We start from the raw sequence: 15,511 nt of genomic DNA on the forward strand, positions 1-15,511 counted from the left end.
ACGCGGCCGCTCCAGGTGCAGCACGCAGCTTTATACCTCCGTCCTCTTCACTTCCTTTCTATATAGCCAAGCGTGTACCGGTGCAGTCGTTTCGCGTAGCTATATTTCTTCTTTTTTTTTTTCTCTTATCTCGGCGCACTATATTCCACGGATTCAAATTTCCCGGGAGTGGATGCGTCAAAGTTTAGGGGATGATTTTCTATTTTCTTTTTGTTTCTTCTATAGTCTGCGAGTAAGTGCCGCGAAAATATCGTTCGAATAGTGTGTCTTTCTCGGACGAATAGCCGCGGGGGAAGGAAGTTAGAGCGAGTTTTACGATTTCTTCGGAGAGAAATGGGGACTTTTATTTTACTTTGACCCTTATACACGGCTCCCGAGTGCAGTTTTCTTCGTAACATTCAAAAGCGCGAACGACATCGATTTCGCATCCCATTATACCGGGAAAAAAACGTCAACAACAACAACGACGATACTTCAGTACAGTATAACTCTCTCGCAGCACAAATTCCTATAGAGCGCAGTGTGTCAATGACTTTTCACGCTGGCCGTGTCTCCCCCCCCCCTCTGCCCTCGAGACGGACGCCGCGCGCGGCTGACTCACGAAACTCTCCTCTCTCGCTTCCACACGCCGCCGACGCTATAGACTGACTCTCTCCTCGGAATAGTAGTCTCCTCGTAGCCGTGTGTATACGCGCGTGCATTGCGCCGTTTCACTACTCTTATATACAGCTTTCCGTGCGCATGTGTGACACTGCTATTATCGTACACACATTGCAGAACGACCGCTTGCATATTTTCGCTCGTTTCGCGCACAGAAGTGATCCTCGATATACGTTTAACGCACGTGTGTGTGTGTGTGCGTGAAGTGCAGTGCGCGCGTGTGTAATATACGTGTATAGTAGTAGAGCATCGAAGCGAGACAGAGAGATGTGGAAGACTTGAGGCGAATGGACTCGTCGCAGCTGCAGTATTGGAGTAAAAAATAATTGTTGCAGTGAAGTACTTAGTACCGACGGTCGGTGCGCGAGAACTGCTGCATCCGCGCGTGTGTATGTGTGTGTAAGTTCCCGAGTGTGGAACAACGCGACGGAGAGAAGAGTGTACAGTTTGAGAACGAGAGAGATAGAAAGAAAGAAAGAGAGAGAGAGAGAGAGAGAGAGAGAGAAGAGCCAGAATGGTCCGTTTGCCGGAGCTGCTTTTGTTCGCCGAGGACGTCTGGAGGAAGACTCTCGGCAAACTCGGCCCGAACGGCGACAAGCACGCGGTCAAGTCCAAGTAAGAATTATTTCTGCTTTTCTTTTTTTCTACTGTCTTTCTTTCGGTGTGCTGTCGATGTGAGGTAGTCGTGTGCAAAGTGAGAGAATCCTTGCAGGTGCACGAGTTTAGTCCTTGAGATATACACGGAGGGAAATACAGTGTGTGCTCGTGAAGATCCTGGTAACCTCCCAACAATCCGTCTGTGCTCGTTTGTTTTTATAAAAATTCACCAAAGTCATCACTCGCATTCCAAGGAAGACTGTAAAACTATCAATCGAGGGATAAGGTTAGAAACTTCTCAAGTCGACAGAGCGCGAAACCCGAGGGAGTAAAATATTGATCGGCATACTTTTCATTGCCCTTATATACGTACAACTTTGCATACAGTCCAACTCGACCACGAAGGTGTATACACGCGAATCCGTTACATAAACCTTCTGAAATCCTTAGAAAATTTTACACCTATACTCTCTGCAAACCGATAAAAAAAATATATACATCGCTCGAAAAAGGAGTAGAACAATTGCACGCGGAGCAGCAGCAGCCACGTGCAGCATTCAACACCTTGGGGAGGGTCAAGTTTCAGCGTATACGCTGCGCGAAACTTTTCCCCGGAGACTCTCTCGAGCTCTATATTACGATACACACGAAGGTTGCGAACTCCACGATCGATTCCACCGGGAGAGCGTGTGAGAGAAAGAACTGTGTATATAGTGTGCAGAGGAGGTTCTCGCGGGTGAATGTGAGTCTAGTTTTACGTCGAGTGAACGTCCCTGTGTATATTCACGCGTCGATTATTATTATCGTTAGCAACGTCCTGTGCGCGTTTATAGTCTGGAATTTTTGAAATTTCGACCGATCGACACATGCACTATTTGCTCTGTTATATACACATTCCTGTACCCTTTCATCGGATAACCTCGTGAAGCTTGAAATTACGTGCAGCGGCGCGAATGCGGCAGGTGCGAGCCTCGTCTTCCCTGAAATTTCTCAAAGCACAAGCCTATGAATAAAAAAGAAACGCTCCGACGTGAACTCGTTGTCTTCCGTGTAATGAATAAAGAAGAAAAAAATGTTCATCCCAGGGAAATCGGCGCACGTGACAAAGCATCTAATCCGTCAGGAAATTGCCGTTTCTGCTCTCTCTCTACGGGGGCGCCATTAAAATTTAAGGGTGTATACATACCTGTCGATCGTGTCCGGACACGTTCGCTATTATACAAGAGGAAGCAGAAGAAGGTCCTTAGGTAGGATGGATGACTCACTCGGAGAGAGAGAGAGAGAGAGAGAGAGAGAGAGAGAGAGAGAGAGAGAGAGAGAGAGAGAGAGAGAGAGAGAACGAGCGCAGGACAATCGATGACTTCCAGTTTCTTCCTTCGGGGGCCCCGGAAATGCCTTTCACATTTTTCTCACCGTCCGAACGGAAAGAAAACGTGCAGAAGCTTTTGTTGTCTGCGTTCCGAAAATTCATTGCAACTTATACTCGCATAAATTTCCGGGGATGCTTCGCGAACGGTTTCAGCGGGTTTTCAATTTACGCGGAACGACTTTACAACGAACCGCTGAAAAAAGGTGGATTCCAAGGACGCCTTCGGCTAATCTCGAAATAAAAGGAGGGAGAGAGAGCAATTTCCTGGCGAAAAAAAACGAGAGTCGGTAGGTAGACCCGTGCGCAGATGAGTCACACAAAGCAGCCCAGGATCTGCAGAACTTTTTTTTACTCTTCCGTGGCCTGTTGCTCGTCGCCGCAAACGAAGCGTGTACTATGCCGCGGAGAGAGAGAGAGAGAGAAAAAAGTCGAATTGCAGCTAGCTCCTTTGTTCGAGGCTGCTTTTTATTTTTAACGCGAATTTTAAAATTCCGGAAGAAATATTTTTTAATTCAACGAGGAATATTTCGTTAGCTCTAAATACTGTCTAAAAACGATTCAAAAAAGCGCGCCAAATTTGTCATCGATAAAAGCCTGTCTCGTAATGCGCACAAAGCCTTTGGTACACAAAGGGAGAAAAAAAGAGGTGCACCAGCCCATCTGTCGTACACGGTGGCCGGTTTCCAGGTGACCGCGAAAATTGTCCATTCAGGCTCCTCTTCTTTTAGCCCGGCGCGTTTTTTTAACTTTCGTGCGGCCAGTGCGCTGCGGTCTCGCGTTTCGAAAACAGAAGCCTGTGGTTCGAATTTTGCACTACTCTCTTTGTGATATATGCGCATTGATAGCGGATTGTCGTAGGAGCTCGTGTTCGGCTGGTTTGGGAAAAGCCTTTGGGGGATTAAGGGGAAATAGAGGTGCCGCTGCTTTTTCTTTGTTTATGGTTTAGGATTTTTGAGAGAGGATTTCGCTCTGCTGTGTAAGCTGTTATTGAGCTGATTCGTTGTGTTTGCTGAATTCGGAGAAGCGATTAGGTACTTTGGTGATTGTGTATAGCTTTGAGAATTATACTTTGCGTGAAGAATTTTTTTTTTTTTATTCTAAAATTAACATAAACTTTGAGGAAAAATAAAGAAGATCATTCACCACCGCAGCCCCAATCAAAACACGCCCTTTCCCCCAGTTAAATCACTCCCGCGCACGTATCATCGCGCAAACGCATATCCCGCGCACGAAGTATAATCATGTCGGCATTAAACGGAGGCGCGCGAGTGATTGAATCAACAGTTTAATTGATCCCTCCGCATTCTCCTTTCTTCGTTCTCCTCGTCGATGACTGATCGGAATGTTAACAGACGAGTGGGTATACGCGCGCAATTACGACCTCAAACGCTGCCCCCTGATCCGCAAGGCTAATTAATGGATTCCCGACTACTACATCGCGCTGCGGACAGGACGACGACTTCATCAGCTGGTCCGAGAAATCGAAATACGTATAGTTTGTTTTTTCGCTCGAGATACACTTCAGTTTCTCCTGCACAAAAGTAAAGCTCGGCTGTTTTACACAGACGTCGATTGAACTTTATTTTCGCGTATCGACTGTGTGAAGACAATTGAGAGCCGTGATTAAGAGCAAAACTTTAAGGGGATGTGACTCACGGTCCGAGTGATTCAGCACACTAGCTAGTGTGTCACACTTGTTCCAATTTTCTTCCTAGAAGAGAATCTACTCCAATTTTCCTCTTAAGCCGCGCACATCCTCTCCGACGTCGGATTTTGTTTACCACCTATCTTTTTATTCTTCATCATCCGCTCTGGCGCGAAGCGATGAAAAAGAATCGAACCACATCCGCAAAGCTCGTGCGCTAAATGGCCATTTCGCGGGAACGCAATTATTGAAATCGATTCGCAGTATAAATACTTCATCTCTCTCGGGGTCGATCCGATCAATTTCCACTCTGCGATTATAAACCTATAGCGAAACTTGCATTTTCTTTATAAATATGCACGATCCATCCTCTTCCCTCCTGAATCATTCGATTAAAACTTCATCTCTGTCGTTCATATACATTAATACTGTTCCGGACGCAACCGAGAACTACTAGGGATAAGAGTAAGTGTGGCGTATTTATTCTTTATTAATAATATACTCTACCTATTAGTAGTTTTAGCGAGCGTTTTTCCGTCATTTGGCTCTCATATGCGCGAATCGACAAGGCGATTCGTGGCTTCAGGCCAATACGGTTAGGAGTGATTTTATAATCATCAGAGTTTTTGGCGGTGTTTAATGAGTAGAGCGTCAGTTCTCGGCGACAAATTGTGAGAGAAGGTCACACCAGGACCTGATCGTTAGGAGATTACAATAAAGTCATAATATCTGATCAACAGTTGTTTTCACAGTTTATTTTTGAAGCTTAATGTAGTCTTGTCCCATACAAATACATCAGCGGAGCCGCCGTTGTGCAATTAAAACAATCGAGCTGCGCGAGAACTTGTGTAAAAGCGCGCGTGATAAATTTATTAACGGAGGGAAATAATTCACCGGCGTCGCGATGAAAAAGCGGTAAAAAGCCTGTACCGCATAGCTCTGAAAAGTTAATCTCATTACACACCAGTGTGTCCCGAGTACAAACGGCGTAAATTTTCGCCAGATGTACAGGTGCTCTCTACTTCCCCCTCTTGGCCAAAATGAATTAATTTTTAATTGCGTAAAAGCACGCAAAAACTTTGGAGGAGGGAATATTTAATGAAAATTTTTCGCGACGGCAATTGTGCCAGCGACGACCTCTGCGTGTCTCGAGGCTCAGCTGAAGAGAGAGAGAGAGAGAGAGAGAGAGAGAGAGAGAGAGAGAGAGAGAGAGAGAGAAAGAAAGTGCGTGATCTGTCAGTTAGGCTTCTCTTTGTCTCTTTTTCTCCGCCTACTCCTCATCGGCTCGAGCATGAGAGACTGAGCTGTAGACGCTCCAATAATTCATCGATCTCGTCCCTATTTCAGCTGGCGATTCGTATATCGTTAATATATAAACAATGACTTATTTAAATAAGTATATAATAATTGTTTCGTTTATCTTCTGTTTCAGAATGCCGTCAACGCTGGAAACTCCGGTGAGCAACGCGACGTCGACGTCGGAGCCGACGTCGACGACGGCCACGACGACGATGACAACGGCGCCGAGTAATAATAACAACAATAGCAACACAGCTGCTGCGGCGGCGACGAAAAAACGTTGCTGGCGGCGCAGAACCGTCCATTTCACCGTGTTTCTCGCCGTTTTCTCGACGATACTTAGTCTTCTATGGGTTTACACCCTCACCGCCGAGTTGAGGTTCGTGAAGTTTGTTTGTTTTTTTTCTTTTTTTTGACACATTCGATGTGACATGGGCGGAGGGAAGAGATGGTTTTCCGGGGTTAAGTGTCGGAGAGAGAGATGTGTGTGACGATCTGGGGGGATAGGAAAAAGTTATTGAATAAAAAGGTTTGAGATTTCTCTGCGGAGCTGAGGGAAACGCCGTAATGGATTTCCGAAGAGGGTTGACGTATGCTCTCTCGATGTTTGCTTCTTCTCTTTCCAAGTTTGTTTTCGATGCTTGATTCTCGAGAAATGCGCGAGACATTTGTGTTATTTCTAGCTTTTTTTTGCATTATTTAAGTATAATTATAATAATAAGCTTCTTAGAGAATAAAACCGTTGGTACCTACAACGAATTACGTGACGAAAATCGAGCGTGAAATATTCCAAATCCTCCAAATCCTTCCAATCCATTATACAACAGAACAATACTCTACTCCAACTACTCTCCATTTCACGCATCGATCCCAAAACCGAAAGAAGAAACCGGTCGCCCCAATTTTACCTCCCAAATCTCTCAGAACAAAGCAATTCCACACGCATCGGAAGTAAACTCCCTCGGTCGAAAGGGAAAAATCAAAAGGAGCACGAGAAAATGAAAAGGATACATCCCCCGCAATTTCATACACAGCCGTCGTCGTCGTCCACACCCGGCTTTGTGTTTTTGCGGCCCGAATCAAGATCCCTCCCTACAAAAACACACAATGGGAGAGATTTCTTTTTGTCGTTATACGAGGCGCTTTTTGCTCGAGGCGATCCGACTGCCGGAAGAAATTGGAGCCGTCGTTGCACGTGAAATTGATGGCCGGCCTTTCTTCGCACCTGATCTCGTGTGCGAGCTGCTATATAGCCGTTGATGATATCAAGCTCTCGCAGACGTGTGCTGGAGTATTAGATTTACCGCGGACGCAAGCGAGCGCGTGAGCTGGCCCTTTGTCATGCTAAAAATCACAGCGTCTGCGCTTGTTTTCGACACTACTACGTTTTACGCGCGTGTAAGAGAGGCTTTGTTAGAGCCGAACGTGACTTTCGCGAAATTCGCGATATTGCTTCCTTTTTGCTCTGCTGAGTATAAGCTCTCCGTGCCTGATGCGCACACTGTTCGAATATGAAAAGAAAGAAGGTGAAGAAGAAGCTCGGGGGTGTGGCTATAAATATTTCCGCGGGAGAAATTGTGTGTTCTTCTCATCATAAAACTTCGTCGTTACCGCTTCCTCTTCTTGTTTATCGACGGGGAGGGAAAAAAGTAGACCGATAAACCGGAATTGATTCTCCTTCGAGTGTAACAACAACTTCGTCCGCTTTATGGAATAATCTCGAATAATTACGGCGTAATTTGGACTTTATTTCGTAATTAGTCCAAGTTAATGAGCCCCTTATCGGATTACCGTGGCTTATACGGAGACGCGTCGCGGGTTGCGTGTCGCACGGCGCTTGCCTAGCTGAGGTCAAGTTTAGCGTCTACGCTTTATCACGTGCATTTTTCTCACGTCTAATATTCTTCAATTCTGCCCTCAGGAGGAAAGCCTTCGACAGGAACATGACGCAGAACGTGCTGTACCACGTGTCGATGGACAATCCCCAGCTGGCCGCCTACATCCGAGGAATCCACATGCACCCGACGATGCGACAAGAACCCTTAAACGCGAGTCAGACTCCGGAGGAGCGATTCGTCGCGTCCCAGTTCCAGAGCAAGCGCGAAGGCGTCTACATCGAGTACATGAGCAGAGTGAGTTAACTTTCTTTTAATTAAAATGACGACTCGAAGATTAAACACCTCTCGCGAGAAAAGAAACTCCGCTGCTGATCAGCTCTCGATTCAACGAGTTTAAATTCGTCGTAGCCGACGGCGCACTAAATTACATTTGTCCACAGGTCGGCGCCGCCTCGACTACCGGCTGGCTGGAGGCGAGCCTCGACTGGCGCGGGGTCATGATTTTCACGGACCCGCGGAACTCGCTCGACGCCAAGAGGAGCAGCAGGAATCCCAAGACGAGAGTCCTCCGAGCCTGTCTCAGCAATGACAACGACACCAAAGAGGTTCGTTGAATTCTCAACCTGTCTCTCGACCTCAATTCGCGCGGATAATCGAATGATAAAATACGCGTTTCGATGTGTTTGCAGATAACGTATCATCAAGAGGCGGACGTGCAGGTGACGAAGCTAGGCGACGGTCCCAACAGTTTGGTTTTCTCGAAGGAGAGTCTGCCTGCGACGAGATTGATCTGCTTCCCGCTCTACTCGATTCTGCTGGCCTACAACACGACGACCCTCGACTACTTGAGCCTGGACAGCACGGAAATCCAGGACGGACTGGTAAATCTAATATTTCCTTCGTGTGTGCACAGACTCGAGTCTCTCGTGGCGTGTGTATACTCACGTGATTGCTTCGGGGAGGGAGGCTGAAATCCGAGAGGGGACAGAGCGAGAGAGTCGAGCTTTTAGAAGTTCTTTCTCGTACTGCCCCTCTGCTACTTCTGACCCTTGCTGCTTTGTAAATTTATTTAGCAGAGGGCATTTCCTTGCGAGTTTGGGATAACTGAATGGAATTAGAGCAAGATCGATCCCGACGCTGTCTGTTTATTTGCTCGATTGTATATAGGGGGGAGACTCGCGTGTTTTATAACGCATTACGGATATTAGATTTACGCGCGTGGTTGCTTAACAGCAAATGTTTGCGCGTTTTCAGGCACTGCAGCAGGTCCTCGACACGATTCCCTGGAACTCGGTGCGGATATCCATCCTGTCGATCTACTGGAGCCCACATCACAGCGAGGCCGAGACGGAGAGCGTCGTCAAAAAACTCAGCAGCCGTAGCTACAAGCGCGTCAAGAACATCGGCACGGACAAGCTCGTCTTCCTCTACAACCGCGGGCTCAAGATCTGAGAGCTACTGCTTGACTCGAAAAGAAAGTCTGCTCTGCATATGCCTTACACGAACGACATCATTCAAAACCGATACTCACATATGATACACCGACACTCACAGAGATGAAGTACACCACACGAGAGAGAAAACCAAAAAAACGTAGATACGATTTTACCGTGAATATACATATACATACCTTTTTTTACTTCGCGTCGTGAGAGATTAGCGAGAAAGAGTGAGAGAAAGATTGAATGACTGTCGAAAAGCGCGCACGCTCACTTCCACTGTACGTAGAAAGTTAACGCGGATTATTCATGCTGTGCTCGTGTAAATGGACATGTAAATACGGACTCGAGGATTAACAGTATTCTTTTTTTCGCGTTAAATCTCATTTTATTTCACTGCATTTTTATCACCACATTGTGTTTTGTATCCATTCGTTTCGTTTAGTATACGTACTCGAGAAAAAATACACAATAGGAATGTGACTGTTATACTATAAGTTTTGTCTTATTAATGATTCTCAGTTGAAAAACAATCATGATTGTCGTCTACCTTAGTATGCTTAAGCATTGTGTGATAGTACTTGAAAAGAACAAAAACACTTAGTACATAAGCGTGATCGTGTGCGACTTTTGTGTGTCAATTTCAAAATATCGAATTGATTAACGCACTTATCTGCCTCGGGGAGGCGATAACCAGTGAGTTACTCGAATACCTTAATTACGGGCCTTACTAGATGCGTAAGACGGTTATGATCTCGCGCCGAAGAAGATGAGAGATTGAGCTCTCTATCGTCGCGAATATTTGCGTAGCCGAACTATATATGTAATGTATTTAGGTGACTTGTGTAGAGATTAGACTTGATAATGAGTAAGTCCATAGTGTGTAATCCAAATCACCACTGGCGCAGAATATTCATGAAAAAGTAACTGATTTTTGTTGGATGAAATTTATTTTATTGTAATTTTAACTGATTTTGTTTACACTTTATTCCAATGCAGGATAGCCCATTAAATTTATAATTAACTACGTTTAATTTTTGTATATTTAAAGAAAAATAATGAATCAAATGAATCGGTCTAGCAAAAATCAATTAATTTAAATTAGGTTTTCTTCAATAAACCTAAAATACCTACACAGACGTGTTGCGCTAATAAAACATATGAAGTTTGAGTAATAAACTAAATAAAATTTATCATCGTTGGTAAGTTAACGATATCTCGATTAAACTATTTTACTAATTCGCACAAGTCATGTGACTTTAACGAGCTTCTTCGAGCTTTCCTATATACTATAGACAGATTTTTTTGTAAATTATTAGAGATACTACAAAGTAGTGAACTTTTTAAGGGAAAAAGGATTTTTTAATGTTGGTTTACTGTATAAATTATCTTCATTTCGTTTGCGAACTTTTTAATTCCTTCGTTGAAAAGAAAATCGTCAATTAATTGATTACTTTGTCGTATCTCTATGTAAATAACTCGAATTATTTGTTGGATTATACAAGAGTATTAGTTCTCGAAATTGTGAAAGCGACATCAACGATTATTTTACAGATCTGCATCAGCTAACATGCGACTATTTTCTTTCTATCAACTGTTATTGCTAGCACTGGATATATAACTATACGACTGATTCTAGAAACACAAATTTATCATTAGGTAATAAGCTTACGGTAATAAGAGAAGGATCCAAGTTTAGCTCTTAAATACTGCATTCTAACGGTTCTGAGAATTGACTTTTTCAATCGTCGCTAAAAGAATTTTCCTAGAAACATATACATGCTATACTCGCAAAAAATGGAAATGGTTGGAAGTATGTTAAGTAGTGTACTACATCAAGATACAGTTTTATATACATTATAATTTCAAACTAAAGTAGCTTTATGATTTTTGCATTTTTTTACATCTGTTGCGTTTAGAGACTTAAGGAACGATCTATCATTATATATTTACTCGAGATGCGTGATTTCTCAAGCAATATAATAAATAACACTACTATATTTATAATACCAGCGTCTATGCTTTCTTCCATCGCCATCTGCAGACCGCACACACGAGAACCGATAATGTCGAGGAATTCGTGAATCAACGGACGCGCCCAGAACAAAAGCGTCGGTCTCTTTCCAGCGAAAGCACCTCCGCAAAAATCCTCGGCGGAAAAAATGACTCTCGTCTTAGCACTTATCGACGTGCTGTCTTCGATTTTTTCCGATTTCCGCGCGCGCAGGAGCTGCGCGATAAAGCTCACGGCGGTGAAAGAGATCGTTTAGCTGATAATGATTTTTCCCGATAGCCTCGATAATATACGATTGTCCCCATCTCGAGGATTATCACTCGGCCGCTGCGATTCGGGCCAGATGACCGAAACAACGTGACAGTAGTGGCAGTAGTACACAGTCAGCTCGTGACCGATCTCCTCGTCGTCGTCGAAAAATGCGCTGAAGACGGAGCTGAAAGAAGACTTTTTCCTGCATCATCAGACGGACGCATAACAATATAGACGATGGAGGACACTGGAATGCTGAACGGCGCACCGGCGCGACAAGACGGCCAGAAGCTCTGGCAGTACCTCTCCGCTTTCTCCGGTAATCGAGCTTTTTTTTCAAGCTTGCGTTTTCCCGCGCTTTTTTGAAAATAAATTTTTTTTTCTTCTTCGATCAAAGCTTGCTTTCCGCGAAAAGTGCGATTAGACGCCGAAGCGTAAATAAAAAAAAGAGTGCTTTCAACCGCCGCTCGCTTTTATCGAACGAGGGGCCGTAAAGACTTAACTTTTCGTAAAACGATCCCATTCACTTGGCCAGCCTCGCTTTTGCGCGCGGCTTTACGAGCTTCCTTCCTCTCCCTTCCCCGGAAAATACGCACTTTTTATAAAGGGTAGGTCGAGCAAGAGCAAATCTCGCGAGTGCGTTTGGCTTTTATGTCGATGGGGATGTGGACTTTGCTGGGATATTAATGCATCGAAGTAATTTAGGGGCTTTTTTTTTATTGGCATCCTCGAAGTTGTGGCTTACTTTGTATCGATGCGCTGGACAGAAACGGTATATGGTGGAGATATATTTTGTTTTTCAAAGCCGCCGTCGCGATTTTATCTTATTTGTTTGCTATCGGTTGCGGCCAGTAGAATACATGCATTAGTCATAAGTCATTGACTTGAATTCCGAGTGAAAACCTGATATTATAGAAATGTTAATATTGGTCTAAAATTAAATCATTTTTATCGCGTGTTGTGTGTTAAGCATAATAATGACGTTTTGCAGTCAGACATGCAAGTCGTCGGTTTCTCAATATCTGTCTATTTAAGCTAATCGCTAGTTTCCTAATCTATTTTCTATTTACCCGGCGATCGATATCCGATTCATCATTTGTACGGTGCAAAGTCTCCTTAAAAGCCTATTAATCTCAGATAAAGCTACAGCATTCACTAACTTTTATTGCTTTTAGATAAAGACCATGTAACTGAAAGAATGCGCAATATTGATGTTTGCTCCGAGAGAAGCTGCTTTTTTCAACTACACCATTATATTGTAATTATTCGTTGATTATCCGGCTTTTAATAAATTCTCACAAACGCGACCGATGACGCAATAAAAAGCGCATGAAAATGCAACAAAGTGGCAATAAAGGACATTTTTTCAAAAAAGTCCTACTTAATTATCAAAAGAGGACAATGTTCATTTTTTAATTAATTTTTTGCATACCGTGAAAGCTGCAGTTTCCGATCAGCTGAGATCACTCGGGTCATTTTTGCGTCATGCATATTCTCGTTCAAATAAATCAATTTTTTATCCAATTGAATAACTGAATATTACCGCAATACAAATATGAATCCTTGATCGTCCTTTCCATACGATTAATTATTATAATTGCCGATTTATAAAAAAAAGCAATCTTCTCTCCCAACAGCCTGTTTCCTCTCGATCGGCGTAGGCACAGCTCTGGCCTGGACGTCCCCCGTCATCCCGGACCTGGAAGCCTTCGACTCCTGGCTACCCTTGACCAAGGACGAGTCGTCGTGGGTGTCATCCCTCTTGGCCATCGGCGCAATGGTCGGCGCCTTGCCAGCGAGTCCCATCGCCAACTCGCTAGGTCGAAAACGTGCCCTCTTACTCCTATCCCTGCCCTTTTTGATATCCTGGACCATCATCATCTTCGCCAGCCAGATCTGGATGCTGTACGCCGCCAGGTCGATCGTCGGTATAGGAGTTGGTGCCAGCTGTGTACTCGTCCCGACGTATCTATCGGAAATCGGCGAGCCATCGATCAGAGGGACGCTCGGAGCTATGTTTCAGCTGTTCCTGACCATTGGCATAGTTTATACCTTCGTTCTCGGAGCTGTGGTGAATTATACGACGTTGGCCATTGCTTGCGGTGTTATCGAGGTTGTTTTCGTCGGGACCTTCCTGTTCATGCCCGAATCGCCCATTTGGCTGGTGGTAAGATTTATTGCTATTGATCGATCTGTTGAGAATGGTGCTTTATCGTCGTGCGTTGAATATCATGATGGGAGTAGTGCTGTATGGAATTTTTTCCACGACGATTATTGATATCGAAAATGCAACGTTTACGGAGTGAGCTAGTTTTTTTTTTCATCGAATAAGTAGTTTATATTATCGTTCTAATTATTCCATAAAAAAAGCTTTATGCAATGTATGAAAGTTCAAATATTTGCGCAAAAACGTGTTTGCAGTAGAGATACTGAAAGCAAAGTTATGTATTCGCCGGAAAAAAATACTTATCTGCACCTCTCGGAGAAAAAACACCGTATCTTATTTTCTCAAGGTTTACTAAGAAAATCTAAATTTCCAGGGCAAAGGACGTCGAGCCGATGCGACTGCAGCTCTGAAACGGCTTCGAGGCGACGTCTACGATGTCAATACCGAGCTGAACCAGATGCAGAAAGAGGCGGAGGAAAATGCGAATCGAAGAAGCTCCGTCTTCGACCTGGTTAGGTTGCCGGCGCCTAGAAAGGCTCTATTGATCTGCTTCGCTGGGATGGCTTTCCAGCAGTTGTCCGGTGTCAACGCTGTCATATTCTACACTGTGAACATCTTCAAAGCTGCCGGTAGTTCTCTAGATGCCGACGTTGCTGCTATTCTCGTCGCGGTCGTTCAGGTTGGCAAACTTGTATACCTGATGTAATTAACATGATTTTCATGAATACCTGACGATTAATAATAAACGATTTCAGTGCGTCATGGCTCTGGTGGCAGCTGGTATAGTAGACAGGGCTGGAAGGAAGCCTCTGCTGATGTTCTCGTCGTCGGTGATGTCTTGCAGTTTGATAGCTCTAGGTCTGTTCTTCAAATTGAAGGAAAATGGAAGCGACGTCTCAAACTTGGGCTGGCTACCACTAGCGTCCCTCATCCTCTTCATGATTGCTTTCTCCATCGGGTAAATACATCTTTCACTACGATTCCTCGTGGTTTCTATAGTTTTTTTTTACTAAAAATTACGTTTTGCAGATTGGGACCAATTCCCTGGATGCTGATGGGTGAGCTGTTCACGGTCGAACTGAAGGGCAACGCCTCGAGTCTTTCGGTGTTGCTCAACTGGTTCCTCGTGTTCCTCGTGACGAAGACCTTTCCAGCACTGGAGATGGTCTTCAAATCCTCTGGAACCTTCTGGATCTTTGCGGTGATCATGGGTTTGGCGACAGTCTTCACCTTCTTCGTCGTGCCTGAGACTAAGGGCAAGACTATCCAGGAGGTGCAAGAGGAACTTTTGGGAAACAAACCCAACAGTTCGGTTTAATGCTTATATAGTTTTTAGAAAATTATTATCCGAACTGTACGAGCTATGGCTGGTTCTTATAGATGACAGTATTTATTATTAGATTCGATGTAATGTTAGCCGATAAATGAACTTTTTTACTAAAGATACTTACCCGTAGCCATTATTAAATCGGGTATAGAATAAGATAACCATAAAAATATTAATAATAAACAATTATTTTTTAAGACGTATGTTAGATACATTTTATTGTTACAACGTTAGGGATTGTAATTAAAAAAGTCAAACAGACTTACGCGTCAATCAGTTATTTCATCACCTTATCACAGCTAATCTCGAAAGCCTACATGGAAAAAAGCTAAAATGCGCTACTGCATCTTCCGATTTTTCTCGCAACGAATCGCGCTGCCTGATAAAGTTTATGTGTACTTATCAAGCCAATATCTTTGATTATTTTCGTGATGAGAAATGGTCGATTGCAAGGACATTGTACATGTGACATGTTTTTTTTTTTATAAATTTCATAACGTAATAAACGCATTTCATAACTAAATCCGTAACTCTGAATATTTTTACGTTATATTTTTAAAGGCAATGAAACTTTGTCAACGCAGACAACGATAACATCCTTTTATCTCGAATATGCAAATCGCAGGGTCAGCATCTCTGTCACATGGCATGACATTTCAACAAAAGAGACCACGTGACAATTACTTTACAAACACACTATCATGTGCACGCAATGTGAATAAATAGTTTATTAAAACTCTAACATCCTCCAATCCCTGCAGCCGGATAAGGACGATTTTTCCGAATCACAGCAGTTGCAAGTTACCTTCAAGGGAATCAACAATATAAGCTTACAATCTTATCGATTATCTCTCCTATCTCAAGACCAATAGAAATCGGCCTCAATCAAACAGATTTTCCACTG

The 15,511-nt window shown here is 43.7% G+C and overlaps 2 protein-coding genes across 5 annotated transcripts; both read left to right on the plus strand.

The window, feature by feature from the left end:
- The first annotated feature begins 112 nt into the window (after positions 1-112).
- On the plus strand, positions 113-10,854 carry star (protein). Of its 3 annotated transcripts, none has more exons than XM_008208557.4 (6): positions 113-1,275; positions 5,704-5,949; positions 7,492-7,702; positions 7,849-8,013; positions 8,098-8,289; positions 8,663-10,854. In XM_008208557.4, the coding sequence occupies exons 1-6, from the start codon at positions 1,175-1,177 to the stop codon at positions 8,858-8,860; spliced, it is 1,113 nt and encodes a 370-aa protein (XP_008206779.1). In that variant the 5' UTR covers positions 113-1,174; the 3' UTR covers positions 8,861-10,854. The 3 variants fall into 3 exon arrangements, with proteins under 3 accessions (XP_008206779.1, XP_008206782.1, NP_001234901.1); XM_008208560.3 differs by lacking the exon at positions 113-1,275 and adding an exon at positions 1,360-1,543; NM_001247972.1 differs by lacking the exon at positions 113-1,275 and adding an exon at positions 5,651-5,667 and having other exon boundaries at positions 8,663-8,860.
- A 322-nt stretch (positions 10,855-11,176) lies between these two features.
- Positions 11,177-15,130, plus strand: LOC100123704 (sugar transporter-like protein). Of its 2 annotated transcripts, none has more exons than NM_001170909.1 (5): positions 11,177-11,432; positions 12,751-13,280; positions 13,654-13,959; positions 14,036-14,238; positions 14,310-15,130. In NM_001170909.1, exons 1-5 carry the CDS (start codon positions 11,351-11,353, stop codon positions 14,596-14,598), a joined length of 1,410 nt encoding a protein of 469 aa, NP_001164380.1. In that variant the 5' UTR covers positions 11,177-11,350; the 3' UTR covers positions 14,599-15,130. The 2 variants fall into 2 exon arrangements, with proteins under 2 accessions (NP_001164380.1, XP_031786737.1); XM_031930877.2 differs by lacking the exon at positions 11,177-11,432 and adding an exon at positions 11,543-12,371.
- The last annotated feature ends 381 nt before the right edge of the window (positions 15,131-15,511 follow it).

The sequence above is a fragment of the Nasonia vitripennis genome, chromosome 5 (assembly GCF_009193385.2).
Source record: "Nasonia vitripennis strain AsymCx chromosome 5, Nvit_psr_1.1, whole genome shotgun sequence".
Taxonomy (NCBI): domain Eukaryota; kingdom Metazoa; phylum Arthropoda; class Insecta; order Hymenoptera; family Pteromalidae; genus Nasonia; species Nasonia vitripennis.

Bases quoted from the DNA above. Each gene is read 5' to 3' on its own strand.
- star (XM_008208557.4), top strand. From the start codon at position 1,175: ATGGTCCGTTTGCCGGAGCTGCTTTTGTTCGCCGAGGACGTCTGGAGG. The intron at 5,950-7,491 runs GTTCGTGAAGTT...TTCTGCCCTCAG, and splicing joins ACCCTCACCGCCGAGTTGAG to GAGGAAAGCCTTCGACAGGA. The intron at 7,703-7,848 runs GTGAGTTAACTT...ATTTGTCCACAG, and splicing joins ACATCGAGTACATGAGCAGA to GTCGGCGCCGCCTCGACTAC.
- LOC100123704 (NM_001170909.1), top strand. From the start codon at position 11,351: ATGGAGGACACTGGAATGCTGAACGGCGCACCGGCGCGACAAGACGGC. The intron at 11,433-12,750 runs GTAATCGAGCTT...CTCTCCCAACAG, and splicing joins GTACCTCTCCGCTTTCTCCG to CCTGTTTCCTCTCGATCGGC. The intron at 13,281-13,653 runs GTAAGATTTATT...CTAAATTTCCAG, and splicing joins AATCGCCCATTTGGCTGGTG to GGCAAAGGACGTCGAGCCGA.